This window comes from Aulostomus chinensis, chromosome 21 (genome assembly GCF_037954235.1).
Source record: "Aulostomus chinensis isolate RoL2024-O1b breed Wild chromosome 21, RoL_Achi_v1.0, whole genome shotgun sequence".
Taxonomy (NCBI): Eukaryota; Metazoa; Chordata; class Actinopteri; order Syngnathiformes; family Aulostomidae; genus Aulostomus; species Aulostomus chinensis.
The window spans coordinates 21,194,309-21,222,200 of NC_141340.1; the positions used below are offsets into that span (position 1 = coordinate 21,194,309).

A 27,892-nucleotide genomic window follows, 5' to 3' on the forward strand; every position below is an offset into this window, starting at 1 on the left:
AGGACAGTTTCATCAGGAAGTGTCGGGGGTGGGAGGGGGCAAGAGCTGAGGAGGAAGCCCTTCAATGTGCACCGTTATTTCTTTTCTTTTTATTCTCTGTTCTCATGTTTTAGTGCCAGACATCTTTCATAGCTGACTATGGAATGTTTCCAGAATGATTATTAAAGTGTCCGAAAAAGCGCTGACTCAGGATTTATTTTCAAGACTTTTTTTTAACTCCCCCCCCCCCAAAATGAAATTGCAGCACCAAAACATTGCAAAAAGTATTTAAAAATAGGCATAGATGTGGCATTATCTGCATGTAGGTGTTAGCTGTGTGCAGCCGGCTGACTCGCTGCCCAGGTGCAGGGGTCCGGCACCTGTCTGGTGGGCTGAAGCTTTTGTAGAGGACGCTGCTGTCAATATCCAGCTGCTGAATGACATTACTTTCAGCGTTAGCAGAAGGAAAAACATCAGCGTCCTACAAGACAGTTGAACATGAAGACCATACTGACCTGGTGTGTCTGCTCTGCTCAGACCCCCCGAGATGGAGACCCGGGTGGTGAACAAGACAGTGAGAGCGTGCTGCGAGGGCTGGAGCGGGCCGCACTGCTCCCAGGGTAAGAGCTCACGACCCCATGTGAGGTTCCTGCATGCCTGCGTCACCTGTGTAGTCACACATTGCTGGTGTGGAACATCTTGATTCGTGTGTGTTGGGATCAGATCTTCTTCCTGCTGATGCCTCAGGTCACATCCTGAATCCAACTGTTCTCCTTCAAGGCTCAGATTTTGATTCTTACTTCTCTTAGTTCATCTTGTTGGTGGTGCATCCATCAAAGGAGGGCTTGTCTTGTTGTGTTCGATACACACTTGCAGGGTGCGACCAGTGTCTCACCAGTCAAACCCACAGCAAAGTTGGACTCCCAGTCTCCGACTCTGTGGCTCACATTCAGAGACGTTGTTCACCATGGTCTCTGGGTGGGCCGCAGCCCTCCCTGCCCTCCACTGTCTCTCTGTTGAGACATGCAGGCAGCGTCATAGCGCTAATTTTTCCAATTTTTTCAGGAAGTAAAACCTTTGATGAGATTCCCTGGAGACTTTACTTGCACTGTTTCTCATAATGATGTGGTAACTTTTACAATATCCGATTATGTCTTATTTTGTCTTTTATTTTTCCTGGATTTCCTGCATCCCGCCTCCTCCGTGTGTGTGCTGGCGCCCAGGCGTTGGAGTGCGTGGCCAGTGTTACTCTACGTGGAGCTGCGAGGAGTTCCCCGGGGTCCATAACTCCTCCCTAATGGCGATGGAGGAGTGCTGCAGCACCCTGTGGGGGCTGAGTTGGAGGAACGCCTCTGACCAGACCTGCTTGTCCTGCACCTACACCCTCCTTCCAGGTCCAAGAATATCAACCACGTACGCACAGCTGACCACATGCACGTCATAAAGCAGGAGTTTGACGGCCTGCTTTCCTCTCTCTTACACTCCAGACTCCCAGGCCTCTCCACTGGTGCGTGGTGGTCTTCTGGGAGGTATCCGGGTCCCTCAGGGTTCAGCCACCTGCACGTCGTGGGGGGGGGCCCACTACCGCACTTTTGACAAGAAGCACTTCCACTTCCAGGGCAGCTGCACCTACCTGCTGGCCTCGTCGAGTGACGGGACCTGGGCGGTGTACATCAGCACGGTCTGTGACGGCACAGGAGACTGCAGCAAGGTAGGAGGTTCTGACGGAGGGTGCTGGCGTGACGTGTCTGAGGCCGTGTCATGACTTTTCTCACTCCTGTCACTTTTGTAGTGAGGCAGTAGCAGCATATACATTATGATTATTACTACTATTATGATATAAAAGCGAGTAAATCTTTACACATGTCAACATGCTATAAACTGCTCTTAACCAACAGGAAATGAACAACTAATATGTCTAGTAAAAATAAAACAATTGTGTGCATCTTACGCTCATCATCTTCATTCATTCAACTGCATGTTATTGTACATGGGCCATATTTCAGCGCGCGTCCCTGATTGTAAAGGTGAAAACATGTCCCTTAAGGAAAACTTCACAAAGGCGTCAGTGCTGAATAACCTCTAACGATACCGCTCTTTGTGACCTTAATTAACATGTAATAAGACCTACAAATAAAGTGAACTAGAACTGCATGTTGATTGAAGTAGCTTTTCCAGCTGTGAAGTAAAAAAAGGCCCTTAAGTTGGTGTATTTGTGTTCACACCCTTTCCAGGCTCTGAAAATGATGATGGGTCTGGATCTGCTCTCAATTCAGCACCGGAATCTAACGCTGAACAACGTCCACGTCCCAAACGGGGAGCCGCTCTTTCAGAATGGTGCGCGAACGTCAGCTGTCTCTTGTCCTCCCAGGGCGGCAGGAAGTGAACTCAGAATCCTCCTGATGCTCTCATCACCACACGCGTCTGATTGGGAAATCCAGCATTTCGAAATTGTACAGAAACTTCAACTGAACCAAATATAGAAATGATTTGAAATAGTTTCCATGTATCAAGAGCACAGTTGCGATGACTTTTATCTCAAAATGAACCCATTTTTCATGCATTGGTAGCAGAGGAGTTGGCTGCTGCAGGGCTAAGTTCCATGAGACTCCAATGATTATGTCCAAGCATTGATTCTTTCTTAGATGGGAATTCTTTGATTTATTTGCAGAGTCAAGGTTTTGGTACAACTCGCATGAGCCAAACTCCCTCTGACTCATTTTCGATTTAGCAGAAGTGAGACGCAGTAGATATCTGATGAATGGTGGACTGCGTAGTAGCACGCACCTGCTCACCTGGCTTCATCTCACCGGCTGCAGGAGTGAGCGTCCATTGGCTGGGGGACTTTGTGTTTGTGGAGAGCGGCCTGGGCGTGAGAGTCAAGTTTGACCTGGCCAACACGATCTACCTGACAGTAACGGCTGAACACCTGACGGCCACCAGGGGGCTCTGTGGAGTCTACAACAACATAGCTGATGGTGAGGGAAGCGCCGGCTCACAGAGTCTCTTATTATTTCCCCCACCTTTAACACACCACTGGAACTACACCTCCACGTTCTCTCGTAGTCTCTGACTCAGGCTTGTTAGTTCTACCTCTTTTTGTGACCTGGATCGCTTTCATTCATTACCTATTTAACCTGTGTTGCAGATGATTTCACCACAATGGCTGGAACTGTGTCCCAGTTTGCTGCCAGCTTTGGCAACTCGTGGAAAGTTCCCGACCAGCAGAATGAAGTAAAGCACAGCTCACATTGAAGACCATCAGAATTTCTTTTGCAGCTCTTTGGCCTGCGGTTCTGCATGAGGACATTAGATACTTGTACCACCTGGATTCAGCTGCAGTTGCCATCACCGAACACGTAGAAGTTCTGAGGCATTCTCGGTCTCTTTTGTTGTGAGTCCTCAAACAGTGCCAGGAGTGAGATGTGTGTTAACTGAGCCTCTCCATGCTTCTTCAGGGCTGCAGCGACGCGGCTGAGCTCGGGCACAGCTGTGACGTCTCAGGAGATCCTGCGCTACGAAGACAGGCTCAGTCTGTGTGTCACCGACTGCTTGAAAGCCCCTTCACACAGTGCCACTCCAGGGTCAGACCCCCACTTACAGCCTCTCTGACATTTATCTGACTCTGACATGAAGGAGCAATGCTGGTTGATAGGTCATGAATTTGTAGATGGCTTTACCTGTGGAGACTCCTTCTGCCACTGAGTATTATGAGCACATATGGGACCACATCTCCCCAGGTCAGGTTTGTTAAATGGATCTTCATGCGTGAACCTAATCTGATTACCCTTTAACACAGTCTGTCTTCGCATTAACTGCATTTTCTCCTTTATTTCCACCTTATTCAAACAAACGTTCCGCCTCTCAGAGAAGCCACGTAATCGATGATTCAGTGCAGCTGTTATTTACACCCTTGAGTGCAAAGACGTCAAACACCAGCTGCTGTCAGGTGAACCGACAGTGACACGTTTGTCTCTTTGTGCCTCTCAGCTGGACCCAGCAGCATACGTGGACACCTGCCTGTACCTGTTCTGTAGCCTCCCGCCCAGAAAGAGGGAGGCGGCCATGTGTGACACGCTGGCCAGTTACGCTCGCGAGTGCGCCCAGCAACACGTCGTCGTCCTGTGGAGGACAGCCACCCTTTGTGGTAATGAAGTCTGGCCGGGATGGTTTAGACTGTTGCAGCTGTGATTTTACCGTTGACGTGTGACATTACAACATCCTTCCCTCAAAAGTACCACCTCAAGTCCCGGCAGCAACTACAGGACGATGACAACTAAAATACATTCTTAGTTTAAGAGTTGAAGAGCCAAAAAGTCTGTGGAGGAATTTTGTGTGAAGCAGGGATTTGTCAGACATGAGAAACAAGATGGAGACTCAGAGATGGTTTAGACTGGAACATCTGTTATCAGTCAGACTTCTAATGTCAGGCACCACTCAGTTTGACTGAACTAGAACATCCTGCACCGATGTGACCTTCACGTAGTCTAAACACAGCTAAACATCTGAACAACGCTGGCGCCGCGATTGTCAGCTTTCCTATCAGGCTACGAGTCTACGTCTATGAAAGGCACAGGTTCACCCCGATTCAGGCCGAGGCCCTGGGGTGAGACCAGCTATCAGCCCCACAGAGGCACTCTGGGAGATGATGTACAAGAGAGCTAAAACAGAGGAAACCAGCTAGAATTCCTTAGCAAAGTCAGATGATCATTAGAGAAAGTTTGCTAGCATCTGTCAGACCAAATCAGGCTGTTCTGATGAAGCCCGTGAGAGAAGGGTACCTTGAAGCTGAGGCTGCGTCAGGACATTTGAACTGAATAAAGTGGTGAATGTCCTCGTACTAAAGTGTCAAAACAAGCGATGATTGAGCAAACAATAATTAGGTTCAGTCATCAATGCTGCCTCTGGTTTGACTTATCAACACGGCTTCTGGGAAATTAGTACAATCTTACTAAACTCTGAGACCTAAACAGAGCATCAAAGATAGAAGTACCACTGACTCATCATCCATCACCCCCCCCCCCACCTGCCCCCAGGTCGTGTCTGTCCCCGAGGTCAGGTCTTTTCGGATTGTGTGTCCTCTTGTCCTGCCAGCTGTGCATCTCCCCAACTTCCTGGGCCTGCAGCATCGATGAGCCAGTGCAGGGAGGAGTGTGTTGGGGGGTGCGAGTGTCTCCCAGGCCTCTACATTCACCAGGGACTCTGTCTGAAAAGAGACGACTGTCCTTGTTTTCATCGCAGACGTACCTACCAACCAGGCGACACAATCCAGCAAAGATGCAACACCTGGTGAGCAGGAAGTGGGTTTTTGTAGTTTACTTTTCAATTATGTGGTGAGCTTCAGAGAATTGACATATAATTGCGTGACATTAGAGGCTGTGGTGATGAGCTGGTAGATGAGTCGCCGTCCTCGGTGGGGCAGGTGATACTTGATGGGTCCGATGGTTATGGGCCGCCATCTGCCAGCTGATGTTCCCACACGTCTCCCGGGACACACTTCCATAGCCGAGGCCATGCAATAGCAGCATTAACTTAGCTGTTAGCAGGTTAATATCAGCGCTGAATCATGACGACAAACGACCACAATAATCACATAATCCCTCAGTCAGGAGCGGCAGCAGGTCAGGTGTTTCCCTGCACAGCCAAATCAGTATATCGACATAGTTCTCACCTGTGCAGCGTCTGACCTGCAGAGCATGAACTCCTCCAAAGAATCTCTCATTATTCCAGGTGAGAAGGAATCACAGACAGAATTTCCACGTGTGCCCTTGTCATCACTGCTTGTCTCAGCGTTGGTCAGCCGCTTGTCTTCACCCCAACTCTTGGTCTCTCGTCCAAGTGTTGGAGCTCTGAGGCTGAGACGCCCTCATGCAGCTCCAGCTCTGCATCAGCAAACTGAACCTGAGGGAATAGTTACTAGCACGCCATGGCGCTCTGTGGAAGAGAGAAGAAAACGGCTAGGAACGGCTGTAGAATAAACTATGAATTTACATCGATACGAATATAACTGACGTGTCATTTTTCTCTCACAGGTGTCGAAACGGTTTCTTCTCTTAGCATCAGGACTTTTACTTTCGCATCTTTTGCTAACATTGCCCCAGTTTTGTCCTCTCCACTTCATCTACTGAGGAACAACTTAAATTATGACCAGTGTTTTTCTGTTTTTTGTATTGTCTCCAAGCAATCACTTCTACTGTTACAAGTTGACGTGGTGGGTGAGAAGCATTCCTGTCACCCTTTTCCCTCAACCCTGCTGCACTCTTACGCTAACGTGCGTAGACGTACTCCCCTTTTCCTTGTCTGACCGAGACTTGGACTTATAGCTTTGACTTCCGTTTGTACATTTTTCACCTGTTTTTTTGTATTGCATCAAGTGTTAGTTTAATTTCCCTATTATGTTTTATTCTCCATCATCAAGACTCCTTACCAAGCTGGCTGAGTGATAGGTGGACTCACTTCTGTTTCTGGTTCTCTTACTTATCCACTCTTCTCCACCAGTGTGTGCAGATCAGGCCAGTGGCAGTGTACTGGTGAGAAGTGTGCTGCCCAGTGCAGCCTGATGGGAGCGCTGCAGGTCACCACCTTTGACAAGAAGAGATATTCATTGCAAGGGGGAGACTGTCCCTTCACCACTGTGGAGGTGAGGCACCCCCACACACTGAGTTGCTCATGTGAGTGTGTTAGTGTCTTCATGCTGTGTGTGTGTGTGTGTGTGTGTGTGTGTGTGTTCAGGACTTTGTTGACAGGAAGCTGGTGGTGAGTGTGCGCTGTGGCGAGTGTGCAGCTGGAGCAGGAGGTGCTGCAGGAGGCCTGGGCTGCCTGAGAGAGATGTCAGTCACAGCGCTTCGCACCACCGTCACCGTCAGCGACACCGGTGAGTTCTGTCGACACTGACCAGACCACTCTCGCTCTACTCTGCACGGTTATGGACATTGAGACTGCGGGGACAGTGAATGTGCCCCGACATTCTGCTTTTGATTGGTAAAATCCACATGTAATGATCATCTTACGCTACACTTCCTCTCAGCGCAGTGCAGCGTTTTAGTGTCTTTCAGCCTGTTGTGATAGTCAGAAACTTTCATATTCAAAATATTGGAGCACAACATTTTTGGAGACAAAGAATTCTTTTCAGAGGAAGTTATTAGACTACAATCTTGTTTGAAAGAGGGATTTGTCTCTCTACCTTCTGGCGGTGTGTTGTCCTCCAGGTACGGTGGCCTTGAACGGCCAGAGGAAGCCGCTGCCCGTGGTGACGGGGGATCTGGTTGTACGAAGGGCCTCCTCTTCCTTTCTCCTCATCCAGACCTTTGGGGCTCAGCTGCTCTGGCACCTCGATGGTCCCCTGCTCATCATTACCCTGCAGCCCCACTTCACAAACAAGGTGACCTTCATATACGACCCCGTCAGGAAACGACAGCATGCAGCAGGAGTTAAAAAATGGCCTTCACCTTGTGTGTGTTTTTGTGTTGAAGGTGCGTGGCCTGTGTGGAACGTTGAACTGGAACCAGCATGATGATTTTATGACCCCAGAGGGAGACGTGGAGAACAGTGTGTATTCCTTTGCTGGCAAATTCACAACAGAGCTCTGTACTGTGCTTGGAGGAGCCCCACCGGACGCCTGCACCACCTACACCCAGAGGAGGCACTATGCAGACACCGTGTGCTCCGTCATACACGGCCCCGCGTTCCAGGTGAGTGTGTGTCCCACATGCTGTGTCCGTCTCATCTGCCTCTGTCTCACTCTCTGTCTGAACTTCCAGGCTTGTCATGATGTGGTGGAGAGGGAGTCCTATTTGCGTCTCTGTCTGTCAGAGGTTTGCAGCTGTGCTCCACAGAAGGCCTGTCACTGCACTGTCCTCACCGCGTACGCCCGACACTGTGCCCAGGAGGGCGTCGCTGTCCACTGGCGCAACCACACCTTCTGCTGTAAGTCTGGATGGCCTTAATAGATGCCAGGATTCCACAGAGATGACCAGTATCAGCTGTTATTATCCACCTATGAGCAGTGACGTGTGCTCAGGTTCATGGCTGGTGAGGCACTGACTTCATCACAATCAGAAAAAATAAACTGCATTTAATAATAAAAAACAGACAAAAAATGTTCTCCATGTTTTGGCTTCTGTCTGCCACAGCTTCTTCAGCGCTTTGGATACTTTAGCGCTGAAGAAGCTCCTGCTTTGACTGAAAATCCAATTTAGAAAAAGTGACATTATGGCCACTCAGGAGAAAAAAGAAATAACTGAATGACTGCACTTGACTTTCCTTACAGTAAATTGTAAGAGGCGCAAGCAGAATCCCTGGGCTCACTAGCGCCTCCTCCATGAGGCAGGAGAACTGCGTGCCTCATCCTGCACCTTTTCGCAGCCGTTTTATGATCGCTCAGCACAAGAAGCACGTTACACACTCGTACAGTTTTCGACAAAAATACTATAGATTACATTCACCAGCTAAACTATAGAAATGTAGTTTATATAGCAAAAGAATTTGAACATTTTCATAGCGCCATAGAAAGAGACAGCAAGACGGGCTCTCTGCGTAGCCAGCAGCACAGTGAGCCGAGTCATGGCGCAGTCCCTGGGGAGGCTCAGCTGCCTGGTGCCTCACCGCACGGCTCTTCTCAGTATTTGAACGATAAATATGAAAAATCGGTGATTTTGGATAAAAAATAACTTAAAACTGGTTTAGTTAAAAGCAAAATAACTTTATAGTACAAATCAAAGGATAAATACAATAATTGCATTTATTTTTTTGAATTTACATTTTTTTCTTTCCATGATGACAGGTGAGGCACGGCCTCACTTGCCTCCCCTGACCGCACGTCACTGCCTATGAATCATGTCAGCCTCCTGAGTATGTCAATATTCATTGAAGGTCATATACTCACCTGTTCCGTTCACCTTTCTAGAAGCAATAGTCCCGTGATGTGTTGCGACATTGTGATTCCAATTGAAGGGACTTTAAAACAAGAATATTAAGTGTCACGATTTATTGAGGAGCAGGTTTTGGAGTAGACTTGATGAACGCAGCGATTCGGGCTGGAGCAGATCCTGGCACAACGCCCTGCTGGGGGTGTCTGAGCACTGAGTCCTGGGGTGGAGTTGGGGGGGCAGATAGGACAGAGTGCAGGCAGTGATGGAGGACCAGGATGCAGCGGGACGCTGGAGGACAGAGGAGGCGCTGAACCAGAGCGAGGCTCAGTCTCATCATCCAAAGATATCAGCCTTCAAATGTGACATTTTCATTGGGATTAAAAGATGGAGGGAAATTTATTGTTATTGTTATAACAACATGATTTTGAATTTAATATCGATGACGAGCAGAATATCCAGAGACGAACGCAACCATCCAGGCAAGAGCTCAGCGTGGGGGCCTGGTTGAGTCAGTAGATGCGTGAATAGTGCCTCAGACACGAGGACGGTTCGCCAAGTTTAACCTCCTCCACCTCCTTCAGTGTTTGCTCGATACTCTCTACAGCTAGGAGTTCCTCAAAAATGTCATCAATGCAGCAAAGACACAAGTTCATAATTCAGAGAAAAAGACAACACAAGCATTGCTTTGCTAATGACAGGAACAAAGATGAGCACCATGATTCCTAGTGCTCATATGTCGTACCGACAGTCCAGTACGGTACAGTGCACATGCACACGCACTGATTTTGGACAATTTAGATATTTACAATTTCTATAAATGAAATATTTGACTCTTTTTATCATTTTCATCTCTTTTTCTTTGACCTGCTTCTTTCACCTGAACTATAATTCTTTATGTCTCCACGTACTCTGGCACTGGTGAAGGGTTGTGTTTCCATCCTGTGTGTCCCCAGCCGTCAAGTGTTCAGGGGGGCAGGTGTACCAGGAGTGTGGTCGTGCATGCGGGGGCTCATGTTCAGACCTGCAGCAGGGATGGAGCTGTGACGATGGAGGAGGAGGAGGAGTAATGGGCGCCAGGATGTGTGTCCCAGGCTGCCAGTGCCCAGCAGGACTCGCGCAGGACCACAAAGGCCAGTGTGGGCCCATCGCTATGTGCCCCTGTGTGCACGGAGACAAGACACACCCACCTGGCGATGTTGTTCACAACAACTGCAACACCTGGTATGTCGACGACACAAGTGTGTGGTGGGAGGTCACGCTCAAGTTTCCCTGGAAATTTGACCCAGTTTAGTGGGTTCAATAAAAGAAACAAGCATAACCTAAGAGAAGTTAAACATTGTTGGTCCCCACTTGGGTCAGACCATCAAATATGTGTTAAATATTACCACACCTGTGCAGGTGCGGTAGCCTCACAGAAACACACTAAATCCTCCCAGACTGAAGACAGCAGGGACACTCAAACAGACCCGGCGGCGCAGGTATTATCTCTGTGCCGGGGCTGGACTCTGATGGAGCCTGTGGACACCGCCGTGCTCCTGACGACGAGAGCTGCGAGCGTCTGGTGGTGTGAGAGCTCTGATGAAATCACTCTATGTTCCTGCTGCCTTCTCCAGGATAGGTTGATTTCATTGCATCTTCTGACCACGTGACCAGCGCGCCGGCGCTCCTGAGTTCCAGTGGAGTTTGTCTGTGTCTCTGTTTATTGTCCTGACCCACATTTCCATCACATATTTCTATGCTCATATTGAAGCATCCCATCAGAAAAGGTTGGTGAAACAGCTTCCATTTTGCAAGTGCATCAGCTCCTCTGAGGAAGCTTCAGCATTGTTTAACAAGAGTGAACGTGCTTTTTCATTTCCCCGCTCGACCGATCAGCTGTTTCTGCTGAGAAGATGAAAAAGAAAGTGTTTCAGCTGTCTGCGTCTTCCGGATGTTTCCTTGTCTTTGTGTCAGGACAACACCATGCAAGGCAAATGTGAGCTGACGTGACGGAGACATTTGAACTTGCCTTTCTGGAAAAAAAAAACACCGGCTCTTTTCTGTTTCCTTGCAGCGCATCGGGGCAATTGATCACGTAGCTTGTTAGCTCTACTTCTGTTCCTCCATTCTTATGTAGCATGTACTTTATTATGTAGCATGTACTTTATTATGCAGTATATACTTTATTATGTAAGGTGTACTTTATTATGTAGGACATACTTTATTATGTAGCATGTACTTTATTATGCAGTATATACTTTATTATGTAGCATGTACTTCATTATGCAGTATATACTTTATTATGTAAGGTGTACTTTATTACGTAGGACATACTTTATTATGTAGCATGTATTTTATTATGCAGTATATACTTTATTATGTAAGGTGTACTTTATTATGTAGGACATACTTTATTATGTAGCATGTACTTCATTATGCAGTATATACTTTATTATGTAAGGTGTACTTTATTACGTAGGACATACTTTATTATGTAGCATGTACTTTATTATGCAGTATATACTTTATTATGTAGGATATATTTTATTATGTAGGATGTACTTTATTATGGAGGATGTACTTTATTATGGAGGATATAGTTTATTATGTGGGATATAGTTTATTATGTAGCATGTACTTTATTATGCAGTATATACTTTATTATGTAAGGTGTACTTTATTATGTAGGATATACTTTATTATGTAGCATATACTTTATGATGCAGTATATACTTTATTATGTAGGATGTATTTTATTATGTAGGATATACTTTATTATGTAGCATGTACTTTATTATGCAGTATATACTTTATTATGTAGGATGTATTTTATTATGTAGGATGTACTTTATTATGGAGGATGTACTTTATTATGGAGGATATAGTTTATTATGTGGGATATAGTTTATTATGTAGTATGTACTTTATTATGCAGTATATACTTTATTATGTAGGGTGTACTTTATAATGTAGGATATACTTTATTATGTAGCATGTACTTTATTATGTAGCATGTACTTTATTATGTAGTATATAATTTATTATGTAGGGTGTACTTAATTATGTAGGATATACTTTATTATGTAGCATGTACTTTATTATGTAGCATGTACTTTATTACGTAGCATGTACTTTATTATGCAGTATGTACTTTATTATGTAGGATATATTTTATTATGTAGTATATACTTCATTATGTAGTATATACTTTATTATGTAGCATGTACTTTATTATGGAGTATATGCTTTATTATGGAGGATGCATTTTATTATGGAGAATATACTTTATTATGTAGCATGTACTTTATTATGTAGTATATGCTTTATGATGTAGGATGCACTTTATTATGTAGTATATAATTTATTATGTAGTATATAGTTTATTATGTGGGATATAGTTTATTATGTAGTATATACTTTATTATGTAAGATGTACTTTATTATGTAGTATATACATTATTATGTAGCATGTACTTTATTATGTAGCATGTACTTTATAATGGAGTATATGCTTTATTACGTAGCAAGTACTTTAGTATGTAGGTTATATTTTATAATGGAGTATATGCTTTATTATGTAGTAATAAACTTTATTATTTAGTATATACTTTATTATGTAGAATGTACTTTATTATGTAGTATATACTTTATTACGTAGGACGTACGTTATTATGTAGCATGTACTTTATTATGCAGTATATACTTTATTATGTAAGGTGTACTTTATTATGTAGGATATACTTTATTTTGTAGCATGTACTTTATTATGCAGTATATACTTTATTATGTAGGATATATTTTATTATGTAGGATATTCTTTATTTTGTAGCATGTACTTTATTATGCAGTATGTACTTTATTATGTAGGATATAGTTTATTATGTAGTATATACTTCATTTTGTAGTATATACTTTATTATGTAGCATGTACTTTATTATGGAGTATATGCTTTATTATGGAGGATGCATCTTATTATGTAGTATATACTTTATTATGTAAGGTGTACTTTATTATGTAGGATATACTTTATTATGTAGCATATACTTTATTATGCAGTATATACTTTATTATGTAGGATGTATTTTATTATGTAGGATATACTTTATTATGTAGCATGTACTTTATTATGCAGTATATACTTTATTATGTAGGATATATTTTATTATGTAGGATGTACTTTATTATGGAGGATGTACTTTATTATGGAGGATATAGTTTATTATGTGGGATATAGTTTATTATGTAGCATGTACTTTATTATGCAGTATATACTTTATTATGTAAGGTGTACTTTATTATGTAGGATATACTTTATTATGTAGCATGTACTTTATTATGCAGTATATACTTTATTATGTAGGATGTATTTTATTATGTAGGATGTACTTTATTATGGAGGATGTACTTTATTATGGAGGATATAGTTTATTATGTGGGATATAGTTTATTATGTAGTATGTACTTTATTATGCAGTATATACTTTATTATGTAGGGTGTACTTTATAATGTAGGATATACTTTATTATGTAGCATGTACTTTATTATGTAGCATGTACTTTATTATGTAGTATATAATTTATTATGTAGGGTGTACTTAATTATGTAGGATATACTTTATTATGTAGCATGTACTTTATTATGGAGTATATGCTTTATTATGGAGGATGCATTTTATTATGGAGAATATACTTTATTATGTAGCATGTACTTTATTATGTAGTATATGCTTTATGATGTAGGATGCAGTTTATTATGTAGTATATAATTTATTATGTAGTATAAAGTTTATTATGTGGGATATAGTTTATTATGTAGTATATACTTTATTATGTAAGATGTACTTTATTATGTAGTATATACATTATTATGTAGCATGTACTTTATTATGTAGCATGTACTTTATAATGGAGTATATGCTTTATTACGTAGCAAGTACTTTAGTATGTAGGTTATATTTTATAATGGAGTATATGCTTTATTATGTAGTAATAAACTTTATTATTTAGTATATACTTTATTATGTAGAATGTACTTTATTATGTAGTATATACTTTATTACGTAGGACGTACGTTATTATGTAGCATGTACTTTATTATGCAGTATATACTTTATTATGTAAGGTGTACTTTATTATGTAGGATATACTTTATTTTGTAGCATGTACTTTATTATGCAGTATATACTTTATTATGTAGGATATATTTTATTATGTAGGATATTCTTTATTTTGTAGCATGTACTTTATTATGCAGTATGTACTTTATTATGTAGGATATAGTTTATTATGTAGTATATACTTCATTTTGTAGTATATACTTTATTATGTAGCATGTACTTTATCATGAAGTATATACCATATTATGTAGTATATACTTTATTATGTAGCATGTACTTTATTATGCAGTATTTACTTTATTATGTAATATTTACTTTATTATGGAGGATATACCTTAATATGTAGGATGTATTTTATTATGTAGGATATAGTTTATTCTTTAGGATATACTTTATTATGTAGGATATAGTTTATTATGTAGTATATACTTTATTATGTAGCATTTACTTTATTATGGAGTATATGCTTTATTATGTAGCATGTACTTTATTATGTTGCATGTACCTTATTATGGAGTATGCATTTTATTATGTAGTATATACTTTATTATGTAGTATATACTTTATTATGTAGTATATACTTTATTCTGTAGGATGTACTTTATTATGTAGTATATACTTTATTATGTAGCATGTACTTTATTATGTAGGATATACTCTATTATGTAGGATGTACTGTAATATTTAGGATGTACTGTATTATGTAGTATACACTTCATTATGAAGTATGTACTTTATTATGTAGTATATACTTTATTATGTAGGTTATACTTCATTATGTAGTGTATACTTCATTATGTAGGATATACTTTATTACGTAGGATGTACTTTATTTTGCACGATGCACTTTATTATGTCGTATATAGTTTATTATGTAGTATATACTTTATTATGTAGCATGTACTTTATTATGTAGGATATACTCTATTATGTAGGATGTACTGTAATATTTAGGATGTACTGTATTATGTAGTATACACTTCATTATGAAGTATGTACTTTATTATGTAGTATATACTTTATTATGTAGGTTATACTTCATTATGTAGTGTATACTTCATTATGTAGGATATACTTTATTACGTAGGATGTACTTTATTTTGCACGATGCACTTTATTTTGTCGTATATAGTTTATTATGTAGTATATAGTTTATTATGTAGGATATAGTTTATTATGTAGGATATAGTTTATTATATAGTATATACTTTATTATGTAGCATGTACTTTATTATGTAGGATTTTCCTTATTTTGTAGGATATACTTTATTATGTAGCATGTACTTTATTATGTAGGATTTTCTTTATTTTGTAGGATGTACTTAATTTTTTTAGGATATACTTTATTATGTAGGATATACTTTATTTTGTAGGATGTACTTTATTTTGTAGGATGTACTTCCTCCTCTGTCAGTGCCAGAGCAGAGGATGAAAGCGTGGCTCTTTGAATTGGTTGTGCTTCTCTGTGTCGTATCGACGGAGTCATGATGAGTGAGCTGACAGGCTGATAGGAGGGAAAGAGCCCAGCTGGTTATTAGTTCACCGCAGCGCCTCCATTCATCCTGAGTGACAGGACTTGACTGTTGACACATTGAGCACATTTGAATGTTGCTTCATGCATTTTACAACTTGGTTATAGTTGTGAGTAAAACTTTAGTGATCCTCATAAATTCCCTGGTCGATCTGAGGTGTAGTAACGTGCTCACGTGGAAGCTCAGCCTCTAGATTGCTGTTAGTACAGCCGTGTGAGGCGTTCTTAGTTCATGTCAGGGTTTGATTCTGTTCCCCACAGCGTTTGTAGGGACGGGCTGTTCAACTGCACCCAGGAGCGCTGTGAGGAGGTCAACCGGTGTCCCGGCTCTCTGGTCTACTCTCCACGCTCCTGCCTCCTCACCTGCTCCAGCTTGGACCCTCTAAGTCAACAACCAGGGTCCGGCATCACACAGGGGAGCTGCAGTGAGCCCCTGTCCGGCTGCGTCTGCCCTCAGGGAACTGTGCTCCTAGTGGGTGAAACTGTCATTGATCATGAAATCACTGCGTAGAATCCCAGGTGATGGACTCGTCACGTCTCCTGACTACTGTACATCATGTCCTCTGTGGGTCACACCAGGGCGATCGCTGTGTTCTGCCAGATGAGTGTCCTTGTCATCATAACGGTCGACTTTACTACAGCAATGACACCATCATCAAAGATTGCAACACATGGTAATGCATGCAGCTATCGGGTTACACCATATTCCTTTCATGGCCCATTATCTCATCGACACTATCTGTATTCATGCAGTGTGTGTAAAGAGCGCCACTGGCACTGCAGCCAGTCTTCCTGTGCTGGAATGTGTGTGGCAACTGGTGACCCCCACTATGTGACATTTGATGGCCGCTACTTCTCTTTCCTGGGCGACTGCCAGTACGTGCTGGCACGAGAGACCAGTGGTTTGTTCAGTGTCACAGCAGAGAATGTGCCCTGCGGAAGCACCGGGGTCACCTGCACCAAGTCGGTCACCCTCAGCCTGGGGAACACTGTCATTCACCTGTTGAGAGGTAGGACCGAAGGTTTCCATGGTAACCGGGAGGTCACACAATGCTGTTGCTTGAGCTCAGCTGTCTTGTCTTGTAGGTAAAGCTGTGACAGTTAACGGGATGCCAGTGACCCTGCCAAAGTCCTACAGCGGCAGTGGTCTGACCTTGGAAAGAGTGGGTCTCTTTGTGTCCCTCTCCTCCCAGCTTGGGGTCACCCTGCTCTGGGATGGAGGTAGGACACTTACACACGCACGCGTACACATCGATGTATCCTTAGATTTTCACATTAAAAGCCACGTCCCTCTGCTGGTTGGCATTTGATCGTCTGAGGTATCTGATGCTTGAAGAACAAAATACTGTCTTCTGATATATTCAGAATATTATTTAGAATCCTACATGAGAGCCAAATGCATCTTAAATCAGGAGCAGGGCTCGCTGTTGCAGTTAAGTGTGTGTGTTGTGTGCAGGTATGCGTGTTTATGTGCGTCTGGCAGCACACTTGCGCGGCAGGGTTGGCGGCTTGTGCGGTAACTTTGATGGGGACACAGAGAACGACTTCACCACACGCCAGGGCATAGTTGAGTCCACAGCTGAGCTGTTTGGGAACTCATGGAAGCTCAGCCCCTCCTGCCCTGATGTTGCTGACCAGGACCTGCGAGACCCCTGCGCTGTGAGTTCCTTACAGGCATACACATGACGACAAGTGCTCCAGTTGACACGAAAGTCTAGATTAGATTTGCTGATCTCTGTCAACTCCTCGACAGATTAACCCACACAGACTGACATGGGCCAGGAAGAAATGTGGCATCCTGACCCAGGAGCTCTTCTCTCTGTGCCACCCCGAGGTGCCCTTCCAGCAGTACTATGACTGGTGTGTCTTTGATGCTTGTGGGTGAGTGACAGCGCTTCTCTTCACTTCAGTCTTTGTCTCTGTCAGAAGCATTTAGTCTCACAGCTCGTCACTGTGATGTCTCAGCTGTGACTCTGGTGGGGACTGTGAGTGCCTGTGTACGGCCATCGCCACCTACGCTGAGGAGTGCAACCGCCGAGGGGTCTACATCCGCTGGAGGTCGCAGGAGCTCTGCCGTATGGATCTTTTTCATTTCTTTGTGACGCATCGCTGGTGTTCTTGTTCCTGTACCTCTCTTCCATCTCTCATTCCCTGCAGCTCTGCAGTGTGAGAACAGGCTGGTGTACGACCCCTGTGGCCCAGCTTGCTCTCCCTCCTGTCCCAGCGTGCAGCAGAGTCCTCACTCCCAGTGTGACACCCTCTCCTGTGTGGAGGGCTGCTTCTGCCCTGCTGGCACTGTGCGACATGGTACGATCGAGTTCACCAACTGCTCCTGTGCAACACGTCAGAGCAAACCAGCTACAAATATGCCACGCATCTTCTTTTGTCTCTTAAAACATCTCAGAACATTTTGAATGCAAAACAAACTCTTATTGCTCAGAACATCAATGTTCTCTCTAATTACACGTTTACAGTGGCAGTCCGGGCTGATTATTGTGAGCCTGCTCATTTTTCTGACCTGCTGAGTTCCCCTTACCTGTCAAAATCCCATTTGGCTGAAGTTATGAGATCAGAGGGACAAAGACAGCAATCCCCAAACTCCTAGTTTATTGATGAATGTTTGTGTAGCATACACACATAACTTTAGCAGCTCCACCTTTTAGCCAAAATGTCAAATTGGCCACAGAAAATTCTGTTTCTATATTTCTAACAACTGCAGCCTTTCTTTTTCAGCTCCACATCACCTGATTTATCAGTAACTGGATGTTTTCTAGGTGACAGCTGTGTAGTTGCCACTCAGTGTCCGTGTGAGTGGGAGGGCTCCATGTTTCCCCCCGGAAGCAGAATCACACAGCACTGCCAGAACTGGTCAGTTGATCTTAATGCTTATGAAAGTGCATTGCTCAAGTTGGATCTAAATACTGAGGCGGAACTATCAGCTCTTAAGGAGGATTGTTGTGCCTTTGTGTGTCCAGTTCTTGTGAGGATGGTGTGTGGCGATGTGAGGGAGCAGCGTGCCCCCCTCCCTCCCCTCCATGTCTGGAGTCAGAGTTCTCCTGTGCTGGTGGTCGCTGCATCCCCTCCCAGTGGGTGTGTGACAACGAGGACGACTGTGGCGATGGTTCAGATGAGATTTGCCCGTTCACTTGCTCCCCGGACCAGTTCCGCTGTACCAGCACCCCGAGGTGAGCCCAAACTCACCATGTCTCCTGTAATTAACAAGCTGTCTTTGTGTGTGTGTGCGTGTGCACACGTGTGTGTGTAGAGGATGATGATTCATTGTGACAGGGTTGAGATCTTCTCAGTGTGTGATGGATTCGGGATGAGAAGATTGAGGATGTCTCAGAGCGGCTGAGGAAGAGAGGAATCGACAGATGAGGGGAGGAACATGGGAGCATTCATCAGTTTGTAGCTGTTACCTTCAGTGTTAGCACAGCCACGGCCTCTTTACCTGCTGGATTTAGCAGCCCACATGTTGGTCAGGTCCCCTTGCAATGGTCCTGTTGCACTAAAAACACTCTCATCTTTGAAGAATACAAACTGCCTCACCAGTGAGAAATAATCATATTTTGACAGCTAAATGGAATTCTTTTTGAAAACTGAATTGAAGCAATTTTGACAAGAATAAAACTTGAAATATTTCACAGGTCTCCTTGAGTAGCTGTAGGAGTGGCAGCACCAGTTGGGTTGTTTGGTCCTAACGACTGTCACTGGCTGCATTCTCACTCGAGATGGTGAATACACTGATTGTCTCTCTGGGCTGAAGGCTCATGAGTCTGCCTAGGTCCTCTGGTAGGGGTGCTGATGTAGCTGTGGTTTTTCGGGATAAATTCAAATTATGACTTCTGTCTGTGGGGTCTTCTTCCACCTTCTTAATTCATTGTATAATGGTGGCATCTACTTCAACTCCCTTAGTGTGCGCCCTGGTCTATTGGCCCCCGTAACCAAACAAGGACTTCATAACAGAATTTTTGGACTACAGCCAAATCCCCTGACTGTTACGCACGCTACATTAGCTACATTAGCCCCCCACTGCTGAACAGTTTGCAGATTGCTTTCTGGCAAGTATTTGTGTGTATTCTACGTCCCGAAACTGAGGCCAACAACTCACATGACAACCTAATGAGCCTATTGTTCTGGCCTAACAACCACTTGTTTTTGCCACCACCCACCTGGATGGTTATATACCTGATACTTCCCACCAGAAATTTAGAACTGAAGAAGCTTCTTGGGTGAGAGGCGAAACGTCTTCACGTCCAAGAGGAGAGTCCAGCTGCCTAATTTGATCATTTTTGAGAACTTTCTGGCAAGTGGTATTGTTAGCTCCATTTTAACTGTGAAGGATCCTCCCTCTTCTGCAGATGAACTACTGTCTATCTCAACTCCTCAGACTCAACAATTTTTGATTCTGTTGCCCTCCCTTAAGCTCAGACGCACCAAACTCCAATCACAACCATGGCATGATGACACAACCCGCTCTCTCGGACGAGCCTGTCAGAGAGCTGAGCGAAAGTGGAAAACAGACCACCTCTCTGTTTCTTTTCAGATTTTTAAGAACTCACTCGCATCTTTCCAAACAGCAGCTGAGGCGGCTAGAGTCATGCACTTTCCCAATATTATCAGCAAACATGTCCATCGTCCCAAAATCCTTTTAAACACTTTAAACTCAATCATTAATCCACAAGCCCCCTCACGGTTTGAGGCTTCTACCCACATTTGCATGACATTTTTGAAATTGTTTATTGACAAAATCAGTCACATCAGGGAGTCGTTCACCCCCCCATCCCCACTCACTCCCCTGCATCACTTAGGTGCTAGGCCTCCAGCTCTATTTGACCATTTCTTACCCGTGTCATCAGATGAAATGAAGGACATTGTTAGGGTCATGAAGCCCTCATCTTCTCCTTATGTTGCTGTCCCCTCCCAAATGATGAAAGACACCTTTGACATCATTGGCCCAAGTATTCAGGTCATCCTCAACTCCTGCCTCACCACGGGTTTTGTTCCAGCAAGTTTTTAGCACAAAGTTGTTCAACCACTGCTTAAAACACACACTGGATGCAAAGTGTCCTAAAACTACTGCCCTATCTCAAAATTACCTTTTATTCCAAAAATCCTGGAAAAGGTTGTTCTATCACAACTGCTGCCCTTTTTAAACCATACTGAGATTTTGGAGCCCTTCCATTCAGGTTTTGAATCCCGTCACAGCTCTGAACAGCCTTGCTGAATGTAACAAATGACCTTCTCCCCACTCTAGACTCTGGAGTTAATGCCATCTTGATCTTATTAGACCTCAGAGCTGCCTTTGACACTGTTGACCACACCACTCTCTTGGCACACCTTGAGCAGTGGGTTGGTTTAAGTGGTACGGCTCTTCAATGGTTTTCCTCTTATCTCAGCAACAGATCATTCTCAGTGTCTATCGGCCAGTTCTCCTCATCCTCTGCCCCTGTGCCCTGTGGGGTCCCCCAGGGATCTATCTCAGGACCACTCCTCTTCTGCCTATACATGCTTCCTCTAGGTAATATAATCAAAGTACAATATCTCATTTCACTTTTATGCAGAGGACTTGCAATTACACCTTCCGCTCAGATCTGCAGACTCACTCCAGACCCTCCCTGTTTGCCTCAAGAGGTAAAAGTTTGGATGGGAAGTAACTTCCTCCAACTTAACAATAACAAAAAGGAAGTCATTTTCTTTGGCTCTTCCAAATCCGAGGCCCCACTCATGCCCAACCTAAGTATTCTCAGCCCCTACGTCAAATCACACATCAGAAACCTGGGTGTTAGCTTTGACTCCAATTTTTGCTTTGACAAGCGAATTGCTGCGGTAGTCAGGAGCAGCTTTTACCAGCTACGAGTCATTGCTAAGATGAAACCTCATTTCTCAGTTCACCATCCTGGAAATTTATCCATGCTTTCATTCCATCACAGCTGGATTACTGTAACTCTCTTTATCTAGGACTCCCTCAGTCACTCCTGTCCTGCCTTCAGCTGGTCTAGAACTCTGCAGCTAGACCACTGACTGACTGGCTGCCCATTCACCATAGAATACATTTTAAAATTTTACTTATGGTTTTCAAAACCCTAAAAGGCCTGGCACCTCCCTCAATTACAGAGCTCATCCACCACCACTCTGCTCCAGGTCCCCTAGATCAGGTAGCACAGGCCTCCTGCATGTCCTACGCACCAGAGTTGAACAGAGGGGTGACAGAGCTTTGGCTGCGGCTGCGCCACACCTTTGGAACAACCTGCCGCTCCGTCACCAGTTGAAAATCTAGGCTCACACACACCTCTTCTCCCTGGCCTTTCCTCCCCTTTTATGACATGTTATTCTTATGTTTTCATGCGCTGTCTTTTCTGATCAACTTTGATGTGTGTACATATTGTAGATCTATAGATGTTTGTGTTCTTTTCTTTGCCCTTTTTGCACCATGTACGGCACTCTGGTGGGTGAAAGCTGTGTTTAAATGCACCTTTTAAATAAATTTTACTTACTTACTTACTTACTAGCTGGTGATCCTCCAGGTGCTTGTCTGTCTGTTCAGTCTGGTTGAAATGTGCATTGTACGATGTACTGATCATTTGTCAGTCTAGATCTAGTCTTAGAAGTTTTCAGAGTCAGCTGATTGAATATTGTTCCAAAGTGAATAAAGTGAATGAACCCCCATCCTTCAGTGGGCCGTGTCTGAACCAGGCTCTCCGTTGTGATGGTCACCCGGACTGTGTTGACCAGTCAGATGAGGAGTTCTGTGGACCTGCTACACCCGTGCCCCTGTGCACCCCCGGGGAGTTTCAGTGTGCCAGCGGAAAATGCCTTTCTGTCAGCCGTGTATGTGATGGGCGGCTGGATTGTGGTTTTGCCGATGGCTCTGATGAGCAAGGTAATCCAGTCTTCTCATAAAAACTAAAAAAAACGCTGTTGTTTGTTGCCAGTTCTGCTAGCAGCCTTTACACAAATCATTTTTTCTGTGTTTGTGTCTTGTTTGGTGAACGGTGCCTTTCTCGGCCCAGACTGTGGTGTGGTGTGTGATGAGGGGGAGTTCCTGTGTGCTGGAGGACGCTGCATCCTCTTCCTCCACCGCTGCGATGGACATGATGATTGCGGGGACCTCAGTGATGAGAGGGGGTACGTTTTGATCTGCCATGGGGCTGGCTTGTGTGTGGATGAGTGTTTTCTTCTTACCTGGATGTCAGATGGATGCAGCTTGCTGTGCAACAACAAACTTCTCCTCTTTGAAGTCCTGGTGTCTTCCTCCTCCTGCTGCTGGTACTGGGTTCCAACCACATAACAGCAGAAAATTACACGACATGTTAAGTGCAGGGCTCATGGAGGACGCACCTCCACCAATGGCGTATGATCAATTATAAAGTCAAACTGCAGCTTTTTAAGTGATCGTGCTGACAGACAGATAAACAACAGGGATCACATGACCTCCTTGGCAGAGGTCAAAACCCTTCAAGAATAACTATGAATGTTACGAGAAGCAGGACGTCTTTAGTTTTGTTTTGCTGGCTGGTCTTCAGGTGTGTGTGCTCACCGGGGGAGTTTCAGTGCCCTGGTGACCAGTGTGTCCCTGCGGAGAGGGTGTGTGACGGACACAGGGACTGCCCCTCTGGAACAGATGAGGCGGTCTGTCCAAGTAAAGGTACATTGATGATTCTACGATGTTGGTCAGGAGCTGAGCCATCCCGCAGGCTCAGTAAACATCCTGTTCTGCTTGGCAGTGACTTGTGGGCCGGACCAGTACGCCTGTAAGGATGGGACATGTGTTGACACAACTAAGCTGTGTGACGGAACTAAAGACTGTTCCACTGGAGAGGATGAGGACACAACCAGTTGCTACTCTGGTATCATAACACCGCCCCCCTCACCGGTGACCCCTACTGTGCCCACCCCAGGTAACGATGAGGAGGATGGTAATGAGCCTGTGATTCTCTGTGCCTGTGCCTCCTCACAGTCTCTGTCTCTGCAGCATGTAGGTCCTATGAGTTTGGCTGTGCCAGTGGGGGTCAGTGTGTGCCTCAGGCCTGGCGCTGTGACGGGGAGACTGACTGTATGGATGGTAGTGATGAACAGCAGTGTCCTGCAGCCTGTGGCCCTGGCCAGGTGCTCTGTGTCAGTGGGGACCAGTGTGTTCATTATCAGCAGCTTTGTGACGGGACCCCAGACTGCAGGGATGCCTCAGACGAGAGCGTAGACAACTGTGGTGAGACTGGGAACCTGAAAAACGTCAAAAATGGAGAATTAAAAAAATCACGTCATTTGGCCACACAAGAGGGTCTGACGACAGTTGTATTTGTCTCCAAGGCTCTACACGAATACCTCCGTGCCCTGGCAGCTTCTCATGTGACAACCGCACCTGTGTGAACATGTCTCAAGTGTGCAACGGCGTCCCAGACTGTCCTCGGGGTGACGACGAGTTGGTGTGCGGTGAGATGAGTTGAGGATGAGGATGAATGAAAGTTGATGCTCCACAAACATGATGGTGGCTGATTCTTATAAACGTTTGTCCTGTTTGTCTTGTCTTGTTTTGTCTCTCTGTTGCTCCATTTGAAGACAAACATGTGTCACCAGCGCCCCCTGGCAGTAGGAACGCCTCTGTCACCTGTCTAGAATTCACGTGCATGGATGGATCCTGCATCCCCTTCAACATGGTACAGCCTGCCCTTCCTGACCAATGAGACATGCGGGACCTGGAGTGCCTTTTTACAACTTCCATATACGACTCCCCAGGTGTGTAACGGTGTGGCAGACTGCCCGGACTCCTCGCTCACACCACTTGGGGGCCCGACTGATGAGTGGGGCTGTAGAAGCTGGAGCTCCTGGGGTCCCTGGAGCCCCTGCACCACCACCTGTGGTACAGGCTCCATGAGCCGGCAGAGATCTTGCCCCGGAGGAGACCCACTGCGCCACTGCCACGGTCCGAGTGTGCAGAGGCAGCAGTGCTTCAACACCACCTGCCCCGGTACGGAGGTGGAGACTCTGTTTGCTTCAGGCTACAAAGAGAATAAGACATATTTCAGTCATGGAGCAAAAGACTTTAACATGCAGGACGTCTGTGTGTGTGTGTGTGTGTGTGTGTGTGTGTGTGTGTGTGTGTGTGTGTGTGTGTGTGTGCGCGCGCGCATGCATGCACGTTTGCAATGGCTCTCTCCCAGTGGATGGTCAGTGGCTGCCGTGGGTCAGCTGGTCAAACTGCTCCAGTGGCTGTGGAGGAGTGCAGATCCGACAGAGAGGCTGCGTCCCTCCTCGCTACGGAGGCCGAGACTGCTCTCAGCTCAGCGGCTCACCCAACCAGGCCGTGGAAATCAGTAAGAGCTCTCTTGTGCAGCTAGAGTTAAACTAATGTTTAGATTGACATTGATGGAGGATACGGTGACTTCAAAGTTACCTCGGATGATGGCGCTAAATCTCTCGTATTGTTTACTATTCCTAGTATGTTTAAAAGTTGAAAAAAGGGATGATGACTGTCTTACCAGCCAGTTGATCACCTTTTTGGGCTGGTGAGTGCAGCTAATCTGTTTGCCACAAGGGGGGGGGGGGGGGGGGGGGGGCGTCTTTCCTCACCTGGTTTATCTTGCCTCTGGGCCAAAGTCCGTAGCCCAAAGTACTCAGCAGGGCTTGTGAATGTTAGAGTGCTCGAACATTCACAAGCCCTGCTGAGTACTTTTTACTTATTACTTTAATATTCCAGGTGTTACTGCTGCAGTCCGTTGATGATGTGCGTACACACAATAGAAAAAGAAAACCTACTCCAGAAGCAGGCTGATGACAGGCATTATTCAACGACGTCATTCATCTCTTTCTGGCTCAAACCATTTCAGAGCCTTGTCCTGATGATGGATGTTCCAATACCAGCTGCCCCTCTGGCCTGGTGAGACACAGCTGTGCTCCCTGCCCCATGACCTGCGCGCACATCAGCAGCGGGGCCCGCTGTGACCCCGCAGCACCCTGCTTCTCAGGTACAAGCTCACCCGCACAACATTTGGATCTTCTACTTCCAGATCAATCTGGAAATGTACACAGTTGGCAATGATTAATCTCACCACGCTCAGGTTGCTGGTGTCCAGGGGGCTACGTGATGAGCCATACGCAGCAGTGTGTGACACCAGAGGAGTGTGTGTGTGAGGTGGCCGGTGTTCACTACTGGCCAGGCCAGAAGATGAAGGTGGACTGTGAGATTTGTGTTTGCGAGAGAGGAAGACCTGAGAGGTGCCAGCCCAATCCCGACTGCTCAGGTGAGTCAAGGTCAACATGTCCAGGTGATATTTTCCTCATAGGGCCGTCAGAACTTCTCCTCCAGTTGGTTGTCTGAGCAACCGTTCACACACTCTCTGTAGTGCACTGTGGCTGGTCTTCGTGGTCGGAGTGGGGAGACTGCTTGGGGCCCTGCGGGGTTCAGAGTGTCCAGTGGTCGTTTCGTAGCCCGAACAACCCAACCAAACACGGAGACGGGAGGACCTGTCGAGGAATCTACCGGAAAGCACGTCGGTACGTCTCCTCATGTGACCTCTAACCAAAACGCTGCCTCCACACAACCATACCTCTATATTATCAATTAATTCATCATTATATTAGTAATCAGGATTGATGATATTGGATAACGATTTTGGTGATGCAACTGAACTTTTATCCTGCTCCAGTGGCAGGGGTAAAGTTTTCCCTCATCTACACCATAAGGTGTTTTTTTTTTTTTAACAAATGCTTGGATTTCCATTCTGCCATCACCACACCAGACGAGCTTCTGCGTTTGATGACTCGAATTAGATTCCTGATCACTAGCCAGCTGAATTTGATGAGCTGATGTCAGACAGGGCACAATTTCTAAAGTGTGCAGTGTATTTTCTGGCCTTATGATCATGTTAGCAGTAGATCTCTGAGGAAAATCTCCATGGACTCTTATTTTGAAAGGCTCCTTGGAGAGCTTCCTCCGTGGTGTTTTGTAGGAAGCATTTATGTCTGGCAGCATCCATGATGCGTCTCTGCATGTGTGTGTCAACAGGTGTCAGACGGAGCCTTGTGATGAGTGTGAGTACCAGGGTCAGTCCCATGCTATAGGGGACAGATGGAGGTCCGACCACTGCCAGTTATGTCACTGCCTGCCCAACCTGACAGTGCAGTGCTCCCCCTACTGCCCATACACCATCACTGGATGCCCGCAGGTGAGACAGTGGGCGGGTCCGGGTCATGTGGATGTAGGCTTCCCGTGTAAATGGCATTCGTTTTAGGTGTATTTGTTGAAGATTATTGTATGCAGTGGTACATTCACACCCCTCCATACGACAGTGGGATTTTAAATGTGTGTGTTTGAATCTTATCTCATGTAAACTCAATCACACTCCCTGTGTCATGGCATCCTTTGTTTTCCCTGAACATTGTTGTGTGTCGTAGAAACTGAGTCCAGTATTGAATGTTTCTTTGTGAAGGGACAAAGTCTGGTGCCTGGAGAGGGAGACAGATGCTGCTCCTGCCAAGGTAAAGTTGCATTGTAACATTTCTACCTGACAAAGGGCTCTGTGGTGACTAATGTGACTAACAGATGATGTCAGTGATGACGTGGATCCCCGGCAATGGCAGGAAATGTGGTGGACGCACTGACTCTGTTCTGTTGAGTGGCGTTTTTCCATTCATCGTTGTTGTTGTAGACATTTGAGTTGAGGAGGATCCATATTATAAAATATCATCACGTTGGTTATGTTGAACATGGCGCGTTGTCATTTAAATGTGGTGTGAATTTTCAGGGGTTTGAGTTTGTCTGTGTGTGTGTAAGACAGTTAACACAACACAATGCTAATGTTGGCTGTTAGATTTCATCCTGGAGGATCGTCTCAAGATCCTCTCAAAAGTGGAGAGATGATAAAAGTAAACATACTTTAACAGCCCCCAAAGATCTCCTTTAAAAGATTTCTTCTTTTTGATTCTGCCAAACCATAGACAGAGTGGCTGTGGAACTCTCAGAAGATGACGTGTGAGGGCGTCTTCATGATAAGTCTCTCTGTTATACCCATGAACACACAGGCAACATCAGCGCTCCTGTGACGGCCAGGCCCACGGTGACTTCGGAGCCAGGAGGGGGCACCACACCCCTGGTTCCCACATTCCCACTTCCTCCTGGTGGTAAGTGGGTTTCTTTGTTACGATCAGCTGCCCCTGCAGCTTTGAGTGGAGCATTTTAGCACTATGTGTTTCATGTTCATCTCCTGAGGACGTATCCGTCACCTCTGACTCACTCTCACCACCATTTTCAGATGAGTGTTGGGCTCCTCTGGGCGTTCAGTATCTGCCACCCTCCAGTTTTCGTGCCTCGTCTGAGCAGACTGGTCACCCCCCCGAGGCAGCTCGCCTTCATGGCTGGGACCCCCATAGGGACCTCCAGGTATATCAGGGCCAGTGGTTTTCAGATTACAGCCAG

At 45.0% G+C, this 27,892-nt stretch overlaps 1 protein-coding gene across 1 annotated transcript in view; it reads left to right on the forward strand.

Moving 5' to 3' along the window:
- The first annotated feature begins 519 nt into the window (after window positions 1–519).
- Window positions 520–27,892, forward strand: part of sspo (SCO-spondin) — a 74,129-nt gene continuing 46,756 nt past the window's right edge. Inside the window, exons 1-41 of the mRNA XM_086191740.1 lie at window positions 520–599; window positions 1,203–1,373; window positions 1,467–1,690; window positions 2,214–2,316; window positions 2,799–2,957; window positions 3,128–3,213; window positions 3,438–3,563; window positions 3,970–4,126; window positions 5,016–5,268; window positions 6,478–6,619; window positions 6,712–6,853; window positions 7,188–7,360; window positions 7,452–7,670; window positions 7,740–7,905; window positions 9,803–10,070; window positions 15,739–15,949; window positions 16,057–16,151; window positions 16,231–16,487; window positions 16,564–16,698; window positions 16,934–17,136; window positions 17,231–17,358; window positions 17,443–17,552; window positions 17,635–17,784; window positions 18,252–18,345; window positions 18,453–18,662; window positions 22,155–22,360; window positions 22,491–22,605; window positions 23,004–23,125; window positions 23,205–23,378; window positions 23,453–23,686; window positions 23,788–23,910; window positions 24,037–24,134; window positions 24,214–24,445; window positions 24,639–24,791; window positions 25,305–25,442; window positions 25,536–25,718; window positions 25,821–25,971; window positions 26,483–26,642; window positions 26,907–26,955; window positions 27,499–27,597; window positions 27,729–27,856. Coding sequence (XP_086047866.1) covers window positions 527–599; window positions 1,203–1,373; window positions 1,467–1,690; window positions 2,214–2,316; window positions 2,799–2,957; window positions 3,128–3,213; window positions 3,438–3,563; window positions 3,970–4,126; window positions 5,016–5,268; window positions 6,478–6,619; window positions 6,712–6,853; window positions 7,188–7,360; window positions 7,452–7,670; window positions 7,740–7,905; window positions 9,803–10,070; window positions 15,739–15,949; window positions 16,057–16,151; window positions 16,231–16,487; window positions 16,564–16,698; window positions 16,934–17,136; window positions 17,231–17,358; window positions 17,443–17,552; window positions 17,635–17,784; window positions 18,252–18,345; window positions 18,453–18,662; window positions 22,155–22,360; window positions 22,491–22,605; window positions 23,004–23,125; window positions 23,205–23,378; window positions 23,453–23,686; window positions 23,788–23,910; window positions 24,037–24,134; window positions 24,214–24,445; window positions 24,639–24,791; window positions 25,305–25,442; window positions 25,536–25,718; window positions 25,821–25,971; window positions 26,483–26,642; window positions 26,907–26,955; window positions 27,499–27,597; window positions 27,729–27,856 — 6,420 coding nt within the window. The 5' untranslated portion in view covers window positions 520–526. The remainder of the gene's footprint in view (window positions 600–1,202; window positions 1,374–1,466; window positions 1,691–2,213; window positions 2,317–2,798; window positions 2,958–3,127; window positions 3,214–3,437; window positions 3,564–3,969; window positions 4,127–5,015; window positions 5,269–6,477; window positions 6,620–6,711; window positions 6,854–7,187; window positions 7,361–7,451; window positions 7,671–7,739; window positions 7,906–9,802; window positions 10,071–15,738; window positions 15,950–16,056; window positions 16,152–16,230; window positions 16,488–16,563; window positions 16,699–16,933; window positions 17,137–17,230; window positions 17,359–17,442; window positions 17,553–17,634; window positions 17,785–18,251; window positions 18,346–18,452; window positions 18,663–22,154; window positions 22,361–22,490; window positions 22,606–23,003; window positions 23,126–23,204; window positions 23,379–23,452; window positions 23,687–23,787; window positions 23,911–24,036; window positions 24,135–24,213; window positions 24,446–24,638; window positions 24,792–25,304; window positions 25,443–25,535; window positions 25,719–25,820; window positions 25,972–26,482; window positions 26,643–26,906; window positions 26,956–27,498; window positions 27,598–27,728; window positions 27,857–27,892) is intronic.